At 40.9% G+C, this 18,575-nt stretch overlaps 2 protein-coding genes across 3 annotated transcripts; one reads left to right on the plus strand and one right to left on the minus strand.

The window, feature by feature from the left end:
* The first annotated feature begins 242 nt into the window (after nt 1-242).
* nherf4a (NHERF family PDZ scaffold protein 4a) lies at nt 243-11,501 on the plus strand. Its single transcript, XM_072692108.1, has 11 exons — nt 243-273; nt 2,768-2,795; nt 2,888-2,952; nt 3,032-3,237; nt 3,697-3,901; nt 4,075-4,211; nt 4,312-4,516; nt 5,768-5,964; nt 7,356-7,550; nt 7,669-7,893; nt 11,469-11,501. The coding sequence occupies exons 1-11, from the start codon at nt 258-260 to the stop codon at nt 11,499-11,501; spliced, it is 1,512 nt and encodes a 503-aa protein (XP_072548209.1). The 5' UTR covers nt 243-257.
* Nucleotides 11,367-18,423, minus strand: phykpl (5-phosphohydroxy-L-lysine phospho-lyase). Of its 2 annotated transcripts, none has more exons than XM_072692105.1 (12): nt 18,308-18,423; nt 18,078-18,196; nt 16,608-16,767; nt 16,448-16,522; nt 16,265-16,352; nt 16,059-16,175; nt 15,874-15,956; nt 15,077-15,302; nt 14,694-14,848; nt 13,500-13,589; nt 13,266-13,396; nt 11,367-13,145 (listed from the first exon to the last, which is right to left on the minus strand). In XM_072692105.1, exons 1-12 carry the CDS (start codon nt 18,364-18,366, stop codon nt 13,114-13,116), a joined length of 1,335 nt encoding a protein of 444 aa, XP_072548206.1. In that variant the 5' UTR covers nt 18,367-18,423; the 3' UTR covers nt 11,367-13,113. The 2 variants fall into 2 exon arrangements, with proteins under 2 accessions (XP_072548206.1, XP_072548207.1); XM_072692106.1 differs by having other exon boundaries at nt 18,078-18,161; nt 18,308-18,415.
* Between the last annotated feature and the right edge of the window lie 152 nt (nt 18,424-18,575).

Consider the following 18,575-nt stretch of genomic DNA (forward strand, 5'->3'; position numbering starts at 1 on the left):
GGAATGTCCCTTTAAGTAATTCTTCTACTTTGGTTCTTGAGATTTGACCCTCGGTTACATGAGATCATGTCATAAAAGCAGCTGGACCTGTTGTCTTGGATATTGCCTCATAAACCTCAGCTTACACATTAAACTCCAGTGTGGAGGAAAAAGGAGGAGTCCAGCTGACTGAGCAGTCCTTGCGCTTTTATGTGCACCTTGAACCTTCTCACTGTCTCCTGTCCATTAAGCCAGCCGGGGCACAGGCAAGCAGCACCATGAGATACACCACAGGTAACCTTAGCTACAGCCAGTCTGATCTGGTCTCTTTCTCCAATGATTTTGACAAAAAATACTTCAAATCGCTGCACTTTAAAAGACTTGAATATGACGTTACATTGCAATGTTAGATTGTTCTGCGTAAGTCAGGATGCTTCACTTTATGCTTAACGTTATCATTATTATAATAATCGCATGATTGTGTGTGCATTAAAAAAACTCTTAAAAATAAAGCTTCTTCGTGTGGTGCCATAGAGAAACACGTTTGTAACCTTTACATCAAGTTTAATTTGATTTAGACTTTTTAAAAGGTTATTTTTTTGTCCAAACATGGTTCTTCTGTGGCACTGCTCAAATAACCATATGAAGCACCTTTATTTAAGAGTGTGGTGAAGGGTTTTCCTGAATGTGAGTAAATGGATGATGGAAAAGTACAATGGTTAACCTTCAAATACTGTTAAAGGTTAAACCCGTCCAAAAAATAAATAAATAAATAATGTAGTGCTAAACAATTGTCTATTGGGTTTCAGGCGTTGGTAGACGTCTAGCTGTTAAGCCTATCAAGCAAGCAAATGTTCTTAGGACGGCCTCTGATAATAACTGTAGCTGTCAGCTTTTACCTTAGATTATGACTGATTCGCAGATATACTGAAGGCCTTGACCAGCTACAAGACCCAAACATTATGCAGAGGTTATAATATGTCAAAGGCTCTTTAAACAAGCATGTTCTAGACTTAATAGATAAATAGATGATCAATACTGAATACTGAACAGGGTTTCATCCTTGTGGTGGCCAGGTGTGTACTAATGAGTTACATTTACTTATTTAGATGAACGTAAATACAAATGGATGGAGTTGTAGTTTTCTAAGTATTTTTAAATACTCTTACTTCTAGTATATCAGTGAAGAATGGAACCAACTTCTTGCTCTGTTATATTTCAGACATTACCATCTTTTTACCAGCTTTTTACAACTGTTGCAAAGCAGCTTCACAGGAATCCAGTAATAACACAAAGATCAACAACACAAAAAATATTTTATAAAACTCAGTGAACAAGCCAAAGAAAACTGTGGCAAGGAAAAGCTCCCTCAGAGCTGGAGGAAGAAACCTTGGGATGAACCAAGGCTCACAAGGGGGACCCATCCTCCTACTAAACAACTAAATCACTGTACCACCAAATAAGCCTGTTCTTCTGCTCCCACATTCTGATATAATAATTAAATATTATATCATTCATATAATCATAGTGTGATGGTAAGGATAATAAAATAAATTATTATAGCTGATGGTGGTGATCGAAATAATAATAATAATAATAATAGTATATTAGTAATAGTCCATGTAAACTAAACAGCTGAGCCTGTGGTCTTCCATCGGTTTCTAATTTTTCAATTCAGTTTCATTTCTTTCTGCTACGTTGGTGACAGCATCTATACTGATTGGTTTGACATTTTGTCTTTTGATGTTTATCATTTTATTATTTTTTTTATTTAAAATCCACAGAGAGTAACTTCTAGCAAACCTCACTTTCTATGCTGATTAGATGCTGGGTGTACCAAGAAGTTCTCCGGCAGGGTCTAAGAGCCTGGCATTAACATGCGTTTTTGGTGATCAGATCAGGTTCGGATTTCACTTGTCCGCAGGAAAAGCCAGGTGTAAACACCCCCGAGACGCACTGTGATCAGATAATGATCGGTTTACTCAAACCGTATATGGAGGTGGTCAGAGATAGACCTTAGTCTACAGTTAATGCAAGTGTTAATGCATATCTAATCACATTAGAGGCAAATTTTAATGACGTGTAAACCGAGAGCACAAATGGATGTGCTGGTTCTGGGTGGGTAGATGGCACTTGTCCCCCCCTCATCAGTTCTAAAGGGATGGTGGCTGGCGCAGGCGTCTGTTAGCTGGTGCGGCGAAGCTGCTTTTCTCTGAACGTGACGGCTGCCTGGCGATGTTCGGAAAGAGGCGGTGGCTGTGTTTGCATATATCCTAGTGTGGAGAGCATTGCTAGAGCTAGGGGGAGCTATGTACGAGTTGGTTTATTGGCAGAACCAAATCAGGAGAAAGAAATAGTTATTTAGAGCATTTATTTACAAAAATGTCAACTGCTCAAAATTACAAAAAAGCTGCAGTATTTTCAGACCTCAAATAATGCAAAGAAATGTAAGCAACACAATACTAATGTTATAACTTTAAGAGTATTCAGAAATCACTTTTGGGGGGAAAAAATGTTGATTGTCAATCACAGCTTTCAGTTTTGGCATGCTCTCCATCAGTCTTTCAGATTGCTGTTGGGTAACTTTATGCAATGTTGAGTGGAATGACTGGAATGAAATGATGCTGATTAAAGGGAAAGTGGTCTCTTATGTATATTTAAATCAGCACTTTTTGAGTTGTTATTGATTGTTATTGAGTTGTTATTGAATATTACAAAATCACAAAAAATGATTCCTACAACAAGTGAGAGCAAGCTTTTGAATCAGAGTGTATTTTTACATTCACAGGGCCGGCAGATGCAACAGAAGTGCCACAGTAAGTGTCTTGATTAAGAATTAAGTTCATAGAAATGGAAAGTTTGTTTGTAATGACCGAATATAAACATTTGCCCATTTTCATCTTCCCAGTAAGTTCAATTTCAACCCTAAAGAGGGCATTGACAATCCAGCCTTGGTGATCTCAGATGACACAGGTACCCGCCGTGTTCTTGCTGTAAATATATACAATCCAGTAAGGCCCAACTGGACGGACACTGTCTGAACTGTCCTCAGAGCCGGCTGTGAGCCCGCGGTTATGCCTGCTGAAGCGAGAGGAAGGTGAAGGCTTTGGTTTCTACCTGCGGAATGAGAGAGGCTGCAGGGGTCATGTGGTGCAGCAGGTGGCCCTGTGGAGTGCAGCAGAGCGCAGCGGCCTGAGGGACGGAGATCACGTCCTAGAGGTCAATGAGGACTTTGTGGACAATCAGGAGTATGAAAAGGTACAGACCTACTTCTTAACAGAAATGTGAAGGACAATGAACACCACAAGTACCTCTAAGCTCTCCATGTTCTCAAGGTGGCCTACATTCCCTCACTGCGTCCTACACAGCAAAGTCATGAATGTTAAAGTCACTGCAGTCTCTGAGGTAAATGGTGGATGTTAAACGCAGCATGGATGGCTGCTCTGAGAAAGGGATACAGTGCTCTTGGCTTATGGCATGGAGTTTTAGATAAGATAAGATTAGATGCTGTGGCATCACTGTAGATCAGCACTTAGTTGGCTGCACCACCTGGGAGCCCACCTCTTTGCACAGATCGAGAGCAGAAGTGAAGTGAGCTATGCCCGCCAAAGGCTGCCCATTCTTTCAGCGTTTGCCAGTGTTCACAACCTGCCCCACAGGCCGAAAACCCTGCACCTTGAGCAGTGTCCATAAGCTCTGCTGTCATCTGATTGGCAGGTGGTGCTGAAGGTGCAGGCATCTGGCCTGCAGCTGTGTCTGCTGGTGCTAAGGGCTGAGGATTATGAGCTGGCTATGTCAGAGGGAATGGATCTCATGGCTCTGGCCAGGGCTCACAGAGGAGAAGAGTGTGCTCGCCCACGGTTGTGCCACATCAGCAGAGCACCAGGCTTGGGCCTGGGCCTCAGCATAGTCCCCATTGAAGGTAAATTCGTTTAGCTGTATTGCGGGAACATTTTAAAATAAAGCTTCTCAAATAGTTCTTGGTTTGGATGTACAGTCCTTGGAATAACCTTGATTTAGAGCTTTTACATTGTGTATATTAGGGCTCAATGATTTGCCATATTGAAAAAATCTGCTTTATGTGTGTGTGTGCAGGTGAGAGAGGGAAGTATTACGTGAATCCAGTGGGTGAAGGCCCAGCAGAGAAAGCTGGAGTTCAGCCGGGAGATCGGCTGCTCTGGATGAACGGGGCCATGGTCTCCACACTCACACATTCTGCGTTGGCCAAAATGGTTGTTTGGCATTTAAGTCTGTAACACTTCTCAAGATACTTCCATTTTTGTCAAACCTTCTCTTTAACCCTCACTGTGTGCTTGTGTTTATTGCTCCCAGGTGAAGAAGAGTGGTGAATATGTGACCATCATGGTGATAGACAGTAGGAGTGAAGCGAGCTATGCCCGCCGAAGGCTGCCCATTCTCCCTGCGTTTGCCAGTGTTCACAACCTGCCCCACAGGCCGAAAACCCTGCACCTTGTCCAGGGCCCACAGGGCTACGGCTTTCTGTTACGCCAGGAGAAGCTGTCTTCAGGGCGTATCGGTGAGACAGCTGCAGCCCACCCTTACACACTCGTAAAATGAAAGGTGCTAAACATGGTTCTTTGTAGAGATACCATAGAAGAACCACTTGAGTACCTTTAGAGTACCATATGAACCGTAAAGGAGATGCGCAAGGGTGAATAATGTTTAAACCTCTTTAAAAATAAAGTTACCAAAATATCTACACATAAAGAAAAGGTTCTGCGCCAACCAAGGCTTCATTATTAGCCGTACACCAAAGCCAAGAACCATCTAGGAACTGTTATTGTAAAGATTGTCTTCTTGCCATTCAGCAATGCTTCTTGCTTGATGAAGTGAATTATATTGTTTACCGTGCACACTGACAGCATCACAGTATTTTATTAAGAAACACAAAAACACTAATTTTATATACATGTTCGCATACAGTGTTCAAAATTTACATTCTCATAGCAATATGTCGGTAGTCATATATTTTGTAAAAAGCTTCCCTGATGGTAAAATGACACAGCAGTCTTCATTCACCACTGCTGCTGATTTTGTTTAGCAGTTTTAAAGGAGAATAATACTGATTTAATAAATTCTGGCTACCTGTAATAGTTTGCCCAGAATGAAGTCTTTTTCTGCAACTTCTACAGCATATAGGGTGGAACAGAACATTTCTGCATTTTAGGGATGCGCAGTATGTTGTGGGAAGGTTAGTACAGATCTAAGGAATCAAAGCTGGCTGTGACTGTACTTGTGAAAGGGTTTAGTAGGTAAGATGTAAACAAAGTCATTCAGACTTTGACATTCAGTCATTGAGGTTTGGAGTCAGGATTGCTCAGTTTTAAAAATAAAGGTACTACAAATGGTTCTTTGAGTGACGCCAAAAAGAGCCACTTTGGCCTAATAAAGAACCATGTTTGTAATAGAGATGTAAGAGTAACCTTTGGACCTTTAAAATGTTCTTCTTCATCTTTTTCTGGAACCAAGTGTTTTTCTATGCCATCACTTACAGAGCCATTTGTACCACTTTTTTTAAGAGCATGGTGGAGATGGGATCCAGACGTCTAAAGAGATTAATGCCTCTAAAAACTACATAACAGAAAGTCAGAAACACTCTCTGGTTTTTAGATGCCTGAGTCATTATTTTATTGTAGTTCTAAGAACCCATTTATTGCAGGGAGGGACATGCAGTATGTTTTAAGGCAACCTAGACTTCAAGAAACCTTTGGATAGTAAATACACTTGAAGTTGTTTCAAGTGTGATGAAGTGTGCTGTGTTTTGTAGCTCACCTCATGCGGGAGGTGGACCCTCACAGCCCAGCGGAGTTGGCAGGAATGGAGGATGGGGATCTGCTGCTGGCAGTCAATGGAGAGCAGGTGGAGAACACAGAGCATGAGGACATTGTCAACAGAATACGGCAAAGCGGCCAGCAGGTCACACTGACTACCATCTCCATTCAGGGTAGAGACTACTACACACAGGTGTGCGCTCACATACAGTCCCATATGTGTTATATAAACATAAACAAACATACTGAGCAGACCCAGCTCACCTTGATTTTACATCAAGATGGGAAAATGAAAAGATCGTGAAAGTGAAAGTGAAGAAAGTGACTTTGAGAGTGGCTTTGTTGTACAAGCACAGATGGCAGAAGCGTCAGTAACAAAGACTGCTTAACTGGCTGGTGTTTCAATAGGAACATCTGCAATTAGAGCTGTGGGAAATGGTGGTTGCAAGCACATATTCAATGAGTCATGGTGGTTCCTTAGTGCGATATGTGAGAAAAAACAAAAGAGCAGCTGTTCCTCAAATGACTGAGAATGTTAGAACATGATCAGCCTGTCAGAAGGAACAGTCCATCCACAGCTACACGAAATGGGATTGTATAGTAGTGCTGCAGAGCATAAAACCCTCATTACAAAGACAAATACACTGAGAGTTGAAAGTTCTGTGGTCTAAAACCACAGACACTGGTCTAAACAGATGCAGAGATGCTGTGATCTGGTCAGATGAGTTCTCCTTCACCATATTACTATACTACACAAAGTATAGACCAAAACAACAGTTTAGACCTAAAATGTGTAAACTCTGCAGTGCATTTTTAATCAGGGGTTGGGTCAATTATCAATTATCAAATCCTTAACCATCTATCTATGCAAATACATTTAATGTGTGCTTGGGCTATATTCAAAGCCAATGCTTTAACCCTTTTGAAGCCTAAAGGCCAGTATGTGGGTCCAAACTCCTTGCCCTCAAAGGCCCACATAAGGTACATATTAGTTTCATAGTAGATACTGAATAATTCATAGTGGCTACTAAAATAATTTACAATGGATAATAATAATAATGGGGAATGCTAAACAAATTGTAGTGGATACCTCATAATTCATAGTGGATGCTCCATAATTCATAGCAGTTACTAAATTATAATAATAATCATTTATAGTCATCGCTAAATAATTCATTGTGGATCCAGTATAAGCGTTATATATTATTTAGTTTTCACTATACATTTTTTAGTATCCACTATAAATAATTCAGGACCTAATTCATTGTGGTTACTGAATAAGTCATAGTATGATTGTGAATAATTCACAATGGTTAATGAAAGATATCTTAAAAATAAATCCTAAAAATAAATTCAGGGTTAATATAGTCAGCATTTGGTTCCCAAATGGATCTGGTAGCTGCTTGTGCAACACCTGTGCATGCAGTCCTGTAACCTATCCTAAGAAATACACTCAAACCTAATGTGTTTAAGCTGAAATGGGACAGCTACAGTATATCTATCTGTGTTTTTTCTAGACTACATCTGTCTGTCGTGTGATCTGCTTAGATTAACTTTGAATTGCTCTGGTTTTGTCCTCCACAGCTTGGTTTCTCTCCATTGCTGTTGTATGATCAAACCATCCCAAAGAAAGAGCGTTTTCCTGAGCTTACTCTGCCACGCAAAGACATGCATGCAAACTCGCCGTGTCCTCGACTGTGTGTCCTCCACAAAGAGGGCACAGGATTTGGCTTCAACCTGGCTTGCGTCCAGAACAAGGCTGGGACTTACATCAGCCAGGTTCTCCTCTATTTTCTTGTGGTTTCTAAGCAATGTTAAGCCGTTTGCTTCCTGCAGTGAACCCATGTGGATCCTCTCCTGTTGGAACAGAGTGAGATGTCCTTCTTTTGTCCGGTAGGTGGTGGCAGGGCGTGCTGGAGAGCGAGCAGGCCTGTGGGAGGGGGACGTGATTGTGGAGGTGAACGGGCAGAATGTGGAGGAGGAGCACTTTGAAGAGGTGCTGAGGATCATCAAGAAAGGAGACACTCCTCTCAGGCTGCTAGTTGTGGAGAAAGCGGGTTATGAAAAACTCAGAAAGAGTGGCGTACCAATCAACTCTGGCTTGATCTCACACAACATACTGGTAAGTTATCACGTCCTTATCTGAGACACAGGGAAAAAAAGACAGAATGCATGTCATCACCAAGCACTTTATTAGGAATGCCTGCAGACCTACTAATTAATTTACATTTACGGCATTTAGCAGACGTTCTTATCCAGAGCGACTTACAAAGTGCTTTGCTATTTATCCAAGAAAAACCTCAGCTAGTTAGAATAGACCAATAATTCAAAGGATACCTCTAAGCTTTAGACACTATTAAACACAAGACAATAAGGTGACCATAGTACTCTAAAGTACTCTCTGAAGAGGTGGGTCTTCAGTCTGCGTTTGAAGACAGCAAGCGACTCTGCTGTTCGGACACCCAGGGGAAGTCCGTTCCACCACTTTGGTGCAGGACAGAAAAAAGCCTGTACGCTTGTCTTCCGCAGATTTTGAGGGATGGCGGGTCGAGCCGAGCCGTACTTGAACCTCAAAGGGCTCTCGGTGCAGATCGGCTATTGACCATTGCCATCAAGTACGGAGGAGGTGGTCCGTTCTTGGCTTTGTAGGCCAGCGTCAGGGTTTTAAATCTGATGTGGGAAGCAGCTACAAGACGCCAGTGAAGAGAACGCAGCAGTGGAGAGACATGGCTGAATTTAGGGACATTGAAGACGACCCGTGCCGCTGCATTCTGGATGAGTTGCAGGGGCCGGATGGTGCGCAGAGGGAGACCAGCCAGAAGAGAGTTGCAGTAGTCAAGTCTTGAAGTAACGAGAGACTGAACAAGCACCTGGGCGGCCTCTCTAGAGAAGAAGGGTCGAATTCTCCGGATGTTGTACAGGAGAAATCTGCAGGACCGACTTGAGAAAGATAACTGATCATCCATGACTACACCAAGGCTTCGAGCTTCTGTAGAAGGAGTGACCAGTGAGTTCTCAAAGGTGATGGCAAGGTCGTTTTTTGGTCCAGCAGTTCCTGGGATGTACAGCAGCTCCGTATTGCTGGGGTTGAGTTTGAGGTGGTGAGCCGCCATCCAAGAAGAGACGTCGGCGAGGCATGCTGAGATGCGGGCAGAGACATGTGTTTCAGGCGGTGGGAAAGAGAGCATGAGTTGAGTGTCATCGGCGTAACAGTGGTAAGAGAATCCATGGGAGGATATCACTTTACCAAGAGAGCTAGTGTAGAGTGAGAAAAGAAGAGGACCAAGAACCGAGCCTTGTGGAACGCCAGTGGAGAGACTACAAGGAGTGGACGTGTCGCCCTGCCATGTTACCTGGTATGAGCGTCCCTGCAGGTATGATGCAAACCATTGCCATGCAGAGCCGGTAATTCCAAGGCTGGCAAGGATAGACAGGGGGATCTTGTGGTCCACTGTGTCAAAAGCTGCGGAGAGGTCAAGAAGGATCAGAACCGAGGACAGTCTGGCAGCTTTAGCTGCATGGAGCTTCTCTGTAACTGCAATAAGAGCAGTTTCAGTAGAGTGTGCAGCTTTGAAGCCAGACTGGTTAGGGTCCTGAAGATTGTTCAGAGTGAGAAAGAGAGACAATTGGTTGTAGACAGAACGTTCGAGAATCTTTGAGAGGAAAGAGAGAAGAGAGATGGGTCTGTAGTTGCCGATCCAAGTTGTCCAGAGTTGTTTTTTTTTAGGATAGGCACAACTCTGGCAGACTTAAATTAATGCAGTTACCTGATTAGCCAATCGTGTGACAGCAATGCATAGTTGTGCAGATAGGAGACATCAGCTTCAGGTAATGTTTACATCAACTGTCAGAATGGGAATGGGGGGAGGTGACCTCAGTTATTTTGAGCTTGGCATGATTGTTGGTGCTGGACAGGCTGGTTTGAGCATTTCTAGAACCGTTGATCCTCTGCAATTTTCAGCACAATGGACTCTAGAGTTTACTCAGAATGGTGGAATAATGAGCGGCAGTTTTGTGAATGAAAACACCTTGTTGATGAGAGGTTAACGAAGAATGACCAGACTGGTTCGAAAGGCAGGCAGAAAGTGTACAGTAAACAGATAACAACTCTGTATAATTGTGGTGAGCCTAAAAGCATCTCATGTCACATGGGCTACAGCAGGAGAAGTGGACAGTTGAAGACTGGAGAAATGTAGTCTGTTCTGAGGAATCTCAATTTCTTATTTTTTTTTCTTAACCAGCCTTGTGTCAACAAGTCCAGGCTGGTGGAGGTGGTGGAATAGTGTGAGGAATATTTTTCACACTGTTGCTGACCGTGTGCATCCCTTTATGACCACAACTGACCCATCTTCTAATGGCTATTTACAGCATGGCGATGACGGATCTGAATCCAATAGAACAGCTTAGGGATTGGGAAATTTACAGCATGACAGTGCTCCTGAAAAAACCTGCGGGAATTGTACAATCCATGCCACAAAGAACAGTGTCTCTTTTGAGAGCGTTGTTCATTTCAAAAGCCAGGAGACTTTTTCTTTTTTTTTATCTCTGGTTAGTCAAATTCTTGTGCATATTAAACATATGTAAATGTAACCACATTCAAATTAGCTGAAACTTACCCATGCTCATACTCCTCCTGTCCATCCACATACAATCAAAGGAAAACTTGGGGGATAAAAAAACGTGGCTGTGGCTTCTGGGAATTTGCTTTGAGGAGGTGGGTCACTCTGTGGAAGACTCCTTCATAAATGCCTGCACCAAACAGACCATTAGGTTGACTTGTTGCCCTGGACACCCCATGCCCTAAATGAGGAGCGCCAACCTCTACCCTGCTTCAGCGTATCAAACTGCAGAAAGAATATGTACATGTTGTTTCTCACTGGAACACTGCTGAACCAACAGAGAAGAGCACGAGCGCACACACCCCCCTATAAAATGGACTTTGACTATACTTTCATAATACTCACATGCACACGTGGACTGTGCAACTATCCTGCTGCTTCTCATGGTCTGCAGTTGTCATTGTTTCTTACATGTGTCGTATGTGTTGCATCTTATATATGATGTGTCTGTTGGAGCTTCTGTGAGGACAAATTTCTGGGTGTACGGAAAATAAAGTGTATCTGTCCATGTCTCTATTTATCTATCTAGCTTTATAGTAAAGGACTGACAGACTACCCATACATTCACTTAAGTATAACTTTTTCAGCTTTTTCAGTCCTGGTTAGTAAAGAGAGAGAAATGACAGTTCTTTTAACTGTTATTATTATTATTATTATTATTATTATAATAAACATCTACTATAGTAGTAGCAGGTTTGTTTATCCCTAGGAAAATGTATCCTCTACTCTAATGTATCTGTAAATCCTCTACAGAGAACAACTCTGCACATATAAGCAAACTAAAACAAAATGTGGCATATCCAAAAAAATATATATAATATATATAATATTTCTCCAATGTTAAATTGTGCACTAAAACACAGAAAATAGATGCAGAAAGATTGTTCCATGTATAAGATCTGATAATGTATGAGTATGTAATGAGTGTCCATTTATAATTACAATAATCATAACAATGACAAACCATGTCCTATGCAATTGTTATATTTTATTTGTATGGCACATATAGTAGAAAATACATGTGGGGCACAACAATGAAGGTTTGAAGGTATAAATATTAACCATTTTTTGTTTACAGGTTCCAGATTCCACACAAGACTGTTTTGTATGAAGGATTATGAACTGCACCAAGCGTGAAAAAACAACTGCAATTCCTGTGAAGAAACTAAGGAACCACAGAAGATCATATCTGCTGCAATGTCAATGAAGTAGATGCTATAAATCTAAAATGCAATAAAAAAAAGGCATGAGGTGCAGTATAAACTGTTTACTGCCCTGAGGACAGATATGCATATTGCAGTATTACATGGGAAGGATTTTGCTCATCAAAGGCATTAAAAACACAGGAAATGTGTAATGATATATATTAAAATGAAATCATTAGCATGATAATTTCATATAGCAGAGAAGTAAAAATGTATAAAATGTCTTTGTAAACTTGTACATATTACACTTGCTTCCAGCCTTTCTGCAAACATAACATTCCTAGTGTATATACTCTACATTTTCCATTTTTTAATTATTTTCATTTTTAATTGATTTGTATTCATCTTTAATTCACATTTGCCAAGTTCTCATTTCCTCATTTCTCTGGTTAATACAAAATTGCATATAAATTCCACATGTGTCACTTTACAAACTTGTGAATTAAAAAAATAATTATACTATTGAAATGGTTTGGTGAATTAAGGAAAACGTTCTTTCCCAATCCAATAAACAGACATGTTTAGTTGAACTAAACACTGAGGTGTGTGTGTGTGTGTGTGCAGAAGTTACACAATTCAGCCCTGTATTACTTTCTATATTATTATTATCCCTGGTTGGTGACGGCATGCCTCATCATGCAATAGGGCGAAGCAAACAATGCCTAGGGACTACCCAGGCTAAAGTACAGTCTCCACAAGGCAGGGTTAGGTTCAAGTGTTACAACGAAACCTCCCAAACTAGCCTAACCTAAACAGTGAAAGTCTGTAGGTCAATCTCATATTTATGTAAAATAGTTACATTTTCTAAAATAGATTCAAACATAGAAACATAACAACATGTTATTCAATTGTTCAATTTACTGTGGTCAAAAATGACTTGGCATGTTTGATAGTTTCCTGTAATACCTGGCACCAAGACATTAGCTTCAAGTCCTATAAGTGGTGAGGTGGGACCACCATGGATCGCATCAATGAGCCACAGGTGCCCATGACCCTGACGTCAGATTACCGGTTGTCTGGCTGGGAACACCCCACAAGTCCTGCCTGATGTTTTGGAGATGCTCTGACCCAGTTGCAAGCCTTCACAGCTTGGTTCTTGTCAAAGTATCTCAGATCCTTATGCTTGACCATTTTTCCTGATTTTAACTTTTTCACCTTCAAGAACTAACTGTTTACTTCCTGCCTAAAATATCCACCCCTTGACAGGTGACACTGTACATGAGTATAATCAATGTTTTTCACTTTACCTGTTTATGGCTGATCAGAGTATACAGGCTGATATGTGAATGTATTGTGTTAACATCATTTGCATTAAGTAGTGCATCAGTCTGTTACAACTAACCCAGCCTATAGATAAGTTGTAACGGTTGTACTTGCACCAATTTCTGGCTACATTATTCGCTAAAGGCAGCAGAGCTGTTACTTTGTCACTTATATGTTAAAAAAACCTTAATGATTCAATGAAATGCAGATAAAGGTGTGCCCAGCTTTCTTGTTTCCTAATTTTGCAAGTAATCATCATTGTTTCTGTTGGGAGGTATCCTCAAGTTCTGTAAAAGTCCCAAAGTCCAAAAGTTAGTCTCATAAACCTTTGTTATGACATTTTACATTTACAATTATATATAATGTGTGATTGTACGTCAGTTAAACAGTATTGGCAGGTTTCTGACCTCTGAGAAAGTGGTCGATTTGCTTAGTGACTCTTTCTGCGTCCTCCATACTGAAGCACATGGGGGGCTTGAATTTGACAACATTCTCCCATGGTCCATCGGTGCTCAAGCATATATGCTTCTCTTTCATCCTGAGGGGAACCGAGTGACAGCAAAGATGTTCAGATTGGTGTAAATTCTGAGTAAGCGTTAATAAACGCCCACCTCGACTCAGCATGTCATAGTGTTTCTCACCTCCTAATGAGCAGAGCTGCCTCCTCTGTTGCAGGTGTTAAAGCCACTCTGTCTTTAACCAGTTCAATCCCCACAAACAGCCCTGCACCACTGCAGAGGAGGAAGAGCACAACTGTCCTCATTAAAATAGAAAGTTCTGCCACACAATGTCACACAAGAACACTTATGGGTCATCTCATATTCACCAGGATAGTCCAGTATTTCATGTGTAAGTGTATTTTTTATTTAATTATATAGGCACCAATGTACAGATGTACTCAATTTTCCAATAATATCAGATGTAGTCAATCATACAAGCTACAGTTGGTGTCCACATTTTGCTTCAGTAGCTGTGTGTGCCTGCATGTAAAGGGGACTCAAATTAGGCTGTGTGCAAAAAACACTGTATGTTGTCGTAAATAGCTTCCCCTAGCATTCCACTTATAATTCACAGCAAGTCATACTGTGCTGTAAACCTGTTGGCTTAACCTTAATAAAAACCTTCATGCAGTTTGCAAAGGTTAGGAGGTCTGTGGGCATATATATCTATTAGTTCTTATTTTATCTACATTAACCAGGTTCTCATTTCCTGTTCTGTTCATTACTTCTACTTGATAAACTTACAGAAAAGTTTGGGTGATTTTTGACTTTGTGTGTTTCTTAGCAAATGTAGCTCCAGTTTAAAACTAAACAAATTTTCAAACAAACATGTCTTGGCTGACTGACTACATCTGGGGTCAGTGGAAAATGTAGAACCAGAGAAAGAAAACAAAGAAATCTGGAACCGAAACTTTGTATACTAGCTGGCTCAAAAGATTTTTAAAATCAAGACTTCATTCTTACATTTTACTCTATGTCCCTTAATTTGCAATGGCTGTTCATTTTGTTTGAAGAAAAAGCTTTTTTAGCATTTGTATTTAACCATTTAGAAAATAATGTATTAATGATATATATAATATATATAAGATATATATAATATAAGGAAAAGCACATACTGCCATGATAAGAAAGTTGCTTATGTGACTGTACTGCACAGTACTGAACTATAGTTAAAAAAATAAATAAATAAATAGATGGAGTTATACTGTATGTGTAAGACCCTCATCATCCCTCGACCCCTCTATAATATACAGGACCATGGAATGCCTAGTCACCAGATCACTAAAATGAGATTGCACAATTGGTCAGTCGTGGTCCTCCTCATCATACACTCACCGCACATCTCCAATGATGGAGTACTTGGCTTGAAGCTGTTTGAGGAGCTCCTTCAGGTGATTGCCAACACTAACTGCATTCCCTCTCAGGTCCTCCTTCTCAATCACATCCAACACCGCCAGGCCAATTGCACACGACACGGGGTTCCCACCAAACTGCATCAAAAGCAGATGCAAATTCATCCCTACACACTTTTTTTTCTAATTTATTTGCTCAAATTAGTCTTTCCAATCATTCTCTATTCCCACCCACTAGTTAGAACGTTTAGACTGCTGTGTCACTCAGGAGTTCCTACATTCCTCTTATTAATCACAGACATTAAAACATGAAGAAACGCATCATCTCTGTGCAAAGTTTTAAAACAAAACTATATAATATCTCACAGTGTTGAAGTACTCTACTCCATTGGCTGTAAAGGCACCAGCTATCTCCTCCGTGGTGACCACACATGCCAGCGGGTGCCCATTACCCATGGGTTTGCCCATAGTTACAATGTCAGGACAGAAATCTTCTCCTTGGAGCTGAAAGGCCCAAAAGTGGCTTCCTACACGACCAAAGCCAGTCTGAACTTCATCAGCTACAAACACTCCTCCTGCAGCTCGAACATACCTGCAGATAAAACACATTTTCAGTGAGCCCATCAAGTAATACAGCATTCCACATGTTGACTTGACCTCCCTTCAGAGCCTAGAGATGCAAGTTACAGCGGGGTAAATCCTGTACTACTGAAACACTTCAAATATTTTTGTGATGAAGGTTCAAAGATTCAAAGGCCTGGTTACTGAAAAATCTGTTCTTCTCAAGATGCCAGTCCCAAGACCACCTGGCTCTATTCTATGAATAGATAAGAAAAGTGGAACTCACAGCATTGAATTCACAACGCTATGTTTGGATGAAAAAACACTGCACAACCCCACCAAAACCTAAACTGTGAAGCATGGTGGAGGGAGAATAATGATTTCAGGGTGAATATGGCCACATTTAATTAGGAATCAATGCAGAAATCAGATAACTGTACATGTACAAGTCACTCTTGGTATAAGCATCTGCCAAAAGCCATTAATGCCAATGTGTACATGCCTTCTTTCCAATTAAGTAATATTGGAATCACCACACCCTCCTTAATTATGAGTTTTTAACATCTTACCAAGAAACAATTGTGCCACTAGACAGCACTTACTCTGCAACCTTTGGAAAGTAGCCAGGCGGAAAGATGATCTGCCCACCAACACTGGGTAGGGACTCCACAAAGAAAGAGGAAATCTGTAAACAAAGAGGTAAAGAACTGTAAATTGCAGAGGGATAAACCCAATGATAAATCTCCTTTCCCAAAATTGTCTCTTTAATAACTTTAATAAGGCAGACCTTACGTCCTTTGCCATGCACTTCATCAATAAGATTCTTCACAGTGTCTGCGTAGGCCTGGGCTGGATCAGGGTGGTCCTGCCGGTAAAGGCCTCTGTAGGTGTCAGGGATGGGTGCCTGAGTGTACACAAAGCAGTGCATATACGGTGGACAAGAGCGACGATGAGAGGCTGGAAAAACTTGTGTAGTTTGTGATTCTTACACACCACATGAACCCACTCTTTTTGGCCTTCCAACTTCCGGAACTTGTAAGGACTTATGTCGATAAGACTGGTAAGATGCCCGTGATACGCACTTGAGAGGAGAAGAAGGGCAATACTGACTCAAAGGCAATACATACAGAAGTGGCAAATATGAGAATATAACATTGTAAGAACTGGAATCCTTACTGGTCTAGAACTACAACGTCCTCGTTTCGAGTATACTGACGGGCCAATCGCAAGGCAAGATCATTCGCTTCAGAGCTTCAGGAGCAGAGAGACAGGCACATGAGACACACTGCTGCCTACTTCATAACAACACTGCAATATCTAACAGTGAGGTACTTACCCGGAGTTGACGAAGTAAAAGACGCAGAGCTTTTTGGGCAGAGTGGCTGCGAGCCGGTCTGCGTAGTGCACTATGTTGTCGTGGAGGAATCTGGTGTTTGCATTAAGAAGCTCCATCTGAGCAACAGCAGCCTGAGTGACAGCAGGATGGCAGTGGCCCACTGCAAGATACACAAGACAATAATAATCTTATTGTAAAAAGTAAGATTTTATATGGAACAACTACTTTAAATTAAAGGTGGTTCACAGAATATTAAAAAAGAACAAAATAAAATACAACAAACTAGTTTAGTATCCATATGATCGAGCATGGTTATAATATTTTAGGGGCCTGGTTGCCTGCAATTACCCTTTTACGTCTTCCCCAGTAGTGTTTTGGTGTAAAACTCTCAAATCCATGGATATGAACAGAAATTCTTTTACGATTGTTTTGAGATATTTAAATATTTTCTCATATTTACTACCGTTTTACAAATCATCTGTATTCTCTATAATAGGTTTACTGGTGGTTTTGGATAGTAAATAAAATGGTTGTATTTGTGTTGTGGACATCACAGCCCCTGGTTCCAGTTAGTAGGTTTCTTTACATGGGACCACGTCACACCAACAACTCTGAAGTGCTGTGTTCACAGTGTCACCATGTCATTAACATGTAATCTACCTCATATATGTAGACGTTCTAAAAATGAACTGAACTAAAATAAACTCAGGAAATTCGGGAAAAATACTCAAACCTGTCTGCCTGGCACTCAAATTCACTGAGATCACATTTTTACTCATTATGTTTTTTTACTCATTACTACTTTAGGTCTATTGCTAATAAAAAATATCCAGGTATGGCAACAAAATGTAGTAATCTATTCTTGAGACTGTAAAATAGAGTTTTGTTGTTTTTTTTTTCCATTTTGACATTTGTGGTATATTTGTAATATCTTGCTTTAATGGGAGCAAAATCTAATGAAAATGAAGGCTGCTATGATCAGCCCAACTTTCCTTTTCCTGATAGGACTGTTGTCACAGTTCTTCAGTAGAAATAGAAGTCCTGCACCCATGAAGTGTCCTCCTAGTTTCTAGATTTGCTAGTGTCTAGGGCTAGTTTCTTCTACTTTCACTGCACCGATATCAGACAACTTCTAGACATTAACCTGCTCCGAGTCTGACGAGACCCCCGACTGGGCGCATCAGGGACGTTTCACCCAGTAAACGCACGTGACTGTAAAAGATAGTGGGAGCTTTAGCTGACGCTGCTGGCCCTTATCTGCACTTATCTGATTCTGTATACTGCTCTGCTGAACATACACTGGCTGATTAGATAATCGCATGAATGAACAAGTGTACAGGTCTTCCTAATAAAGTGTTCGGTGAGTTTATGTGCGATAGATGTTTTCAACAGTAAAGCAGTTGTCCCATCTGTTGGTGAGTCTGCAGAGTAGTGCAGAAATGGGAGATACGTGTTATTACAGTCACTCACCGTGCTGCACATTGCTTATGCAGTCCAAGTACTGTGTCCCATTCTCGTCATACAGATACTGTCCCCGCGCTCTCACTATTTTCACTGGGTCATGAGAGAAAAACAGCCGGCATGAGTGCCTATAATGTAAGCAGAGACACAGAGCAGACCGAGACCAGAAGTCATCCTAGTGCAATTTCGAAGAACACCTAGATATAGATTAACAGCAAAAATCAGCCTTTTAAACATACCCGATCAGCTTTTTGCGCATTTTTAAGGTGCGCTCCTTCTCAAACATTTCTAGTGCCATCACGACGACTCTAAACTTCCCCCCAACCGCAGCTCCTAGTTATTTAACAATGTCTGAGTCGTAAACGAATCGGTTCTTTTGAACCTTATCTTCCAACAAATGAACCGAATGCAACTGAATCGAACTTAAAATCTGCACAAATTACAATTTTAAACACATTAAATATAGCTAAAGGTTCACCTTTGCCGCATAAAATGCCACAGTATCTT

Source organism: Salminus brasiliensis, chromosome 11 (assembly GCF_030463535.1).
Source record: "Salminus brasiliensis chromosome 11, fSalBra1.hap2, whole genome shotgun sequence".
Classification (NCBI taxonomy): Eukaryota; Metazoa; Chordata; class Actinopteri; order Characiformes; family Bryconidae; genus Salminus; species Salminus brasiliensis.

Excerpts from the sequence above, each read along its gene's own strand:
- phykpl (XM_072692105.1), bottom strand. The coding sequence starts at position 18,366 with ATGGCACTAGAAATGTTTGAGAAGGAGCGCACCTTAAAAATGCGCAAA. Across the intron at positions 15,303-15,873 it reads TACTTTCCAAAGGTTGCAGA|GTATGTTCGAGCTGCAGGAG; the intron begins GTAAGTGCTGTC and ends TTTTATCTGCAG. Across the intron at positions 13,590-14,693 it reads TCCATCATTGGAGATGTGCG|TGGTGCAGGGCTGTTTGTGG; the intron begins GTGAGTGTATGA and ends CCTCCTCTGCAG.
- nherf4a (XM_072692108.1), top strand. Across the intron at positions 7,551-7,668 it reads CTGGGACTTACATCAGCCAG|GTGGTGGCAGGGCGTGCTGG; the intron begins GTTCTCCTCTAT and ends TTTGTCCGGTAG. Across the intron at positions 7,894-11,468 it reads TGATCTCACACAACATACTG|GTTCCAGATTCCACACAAGA; the intron begins GTAAGTTATCAC and ends TTTTGTTTACAG.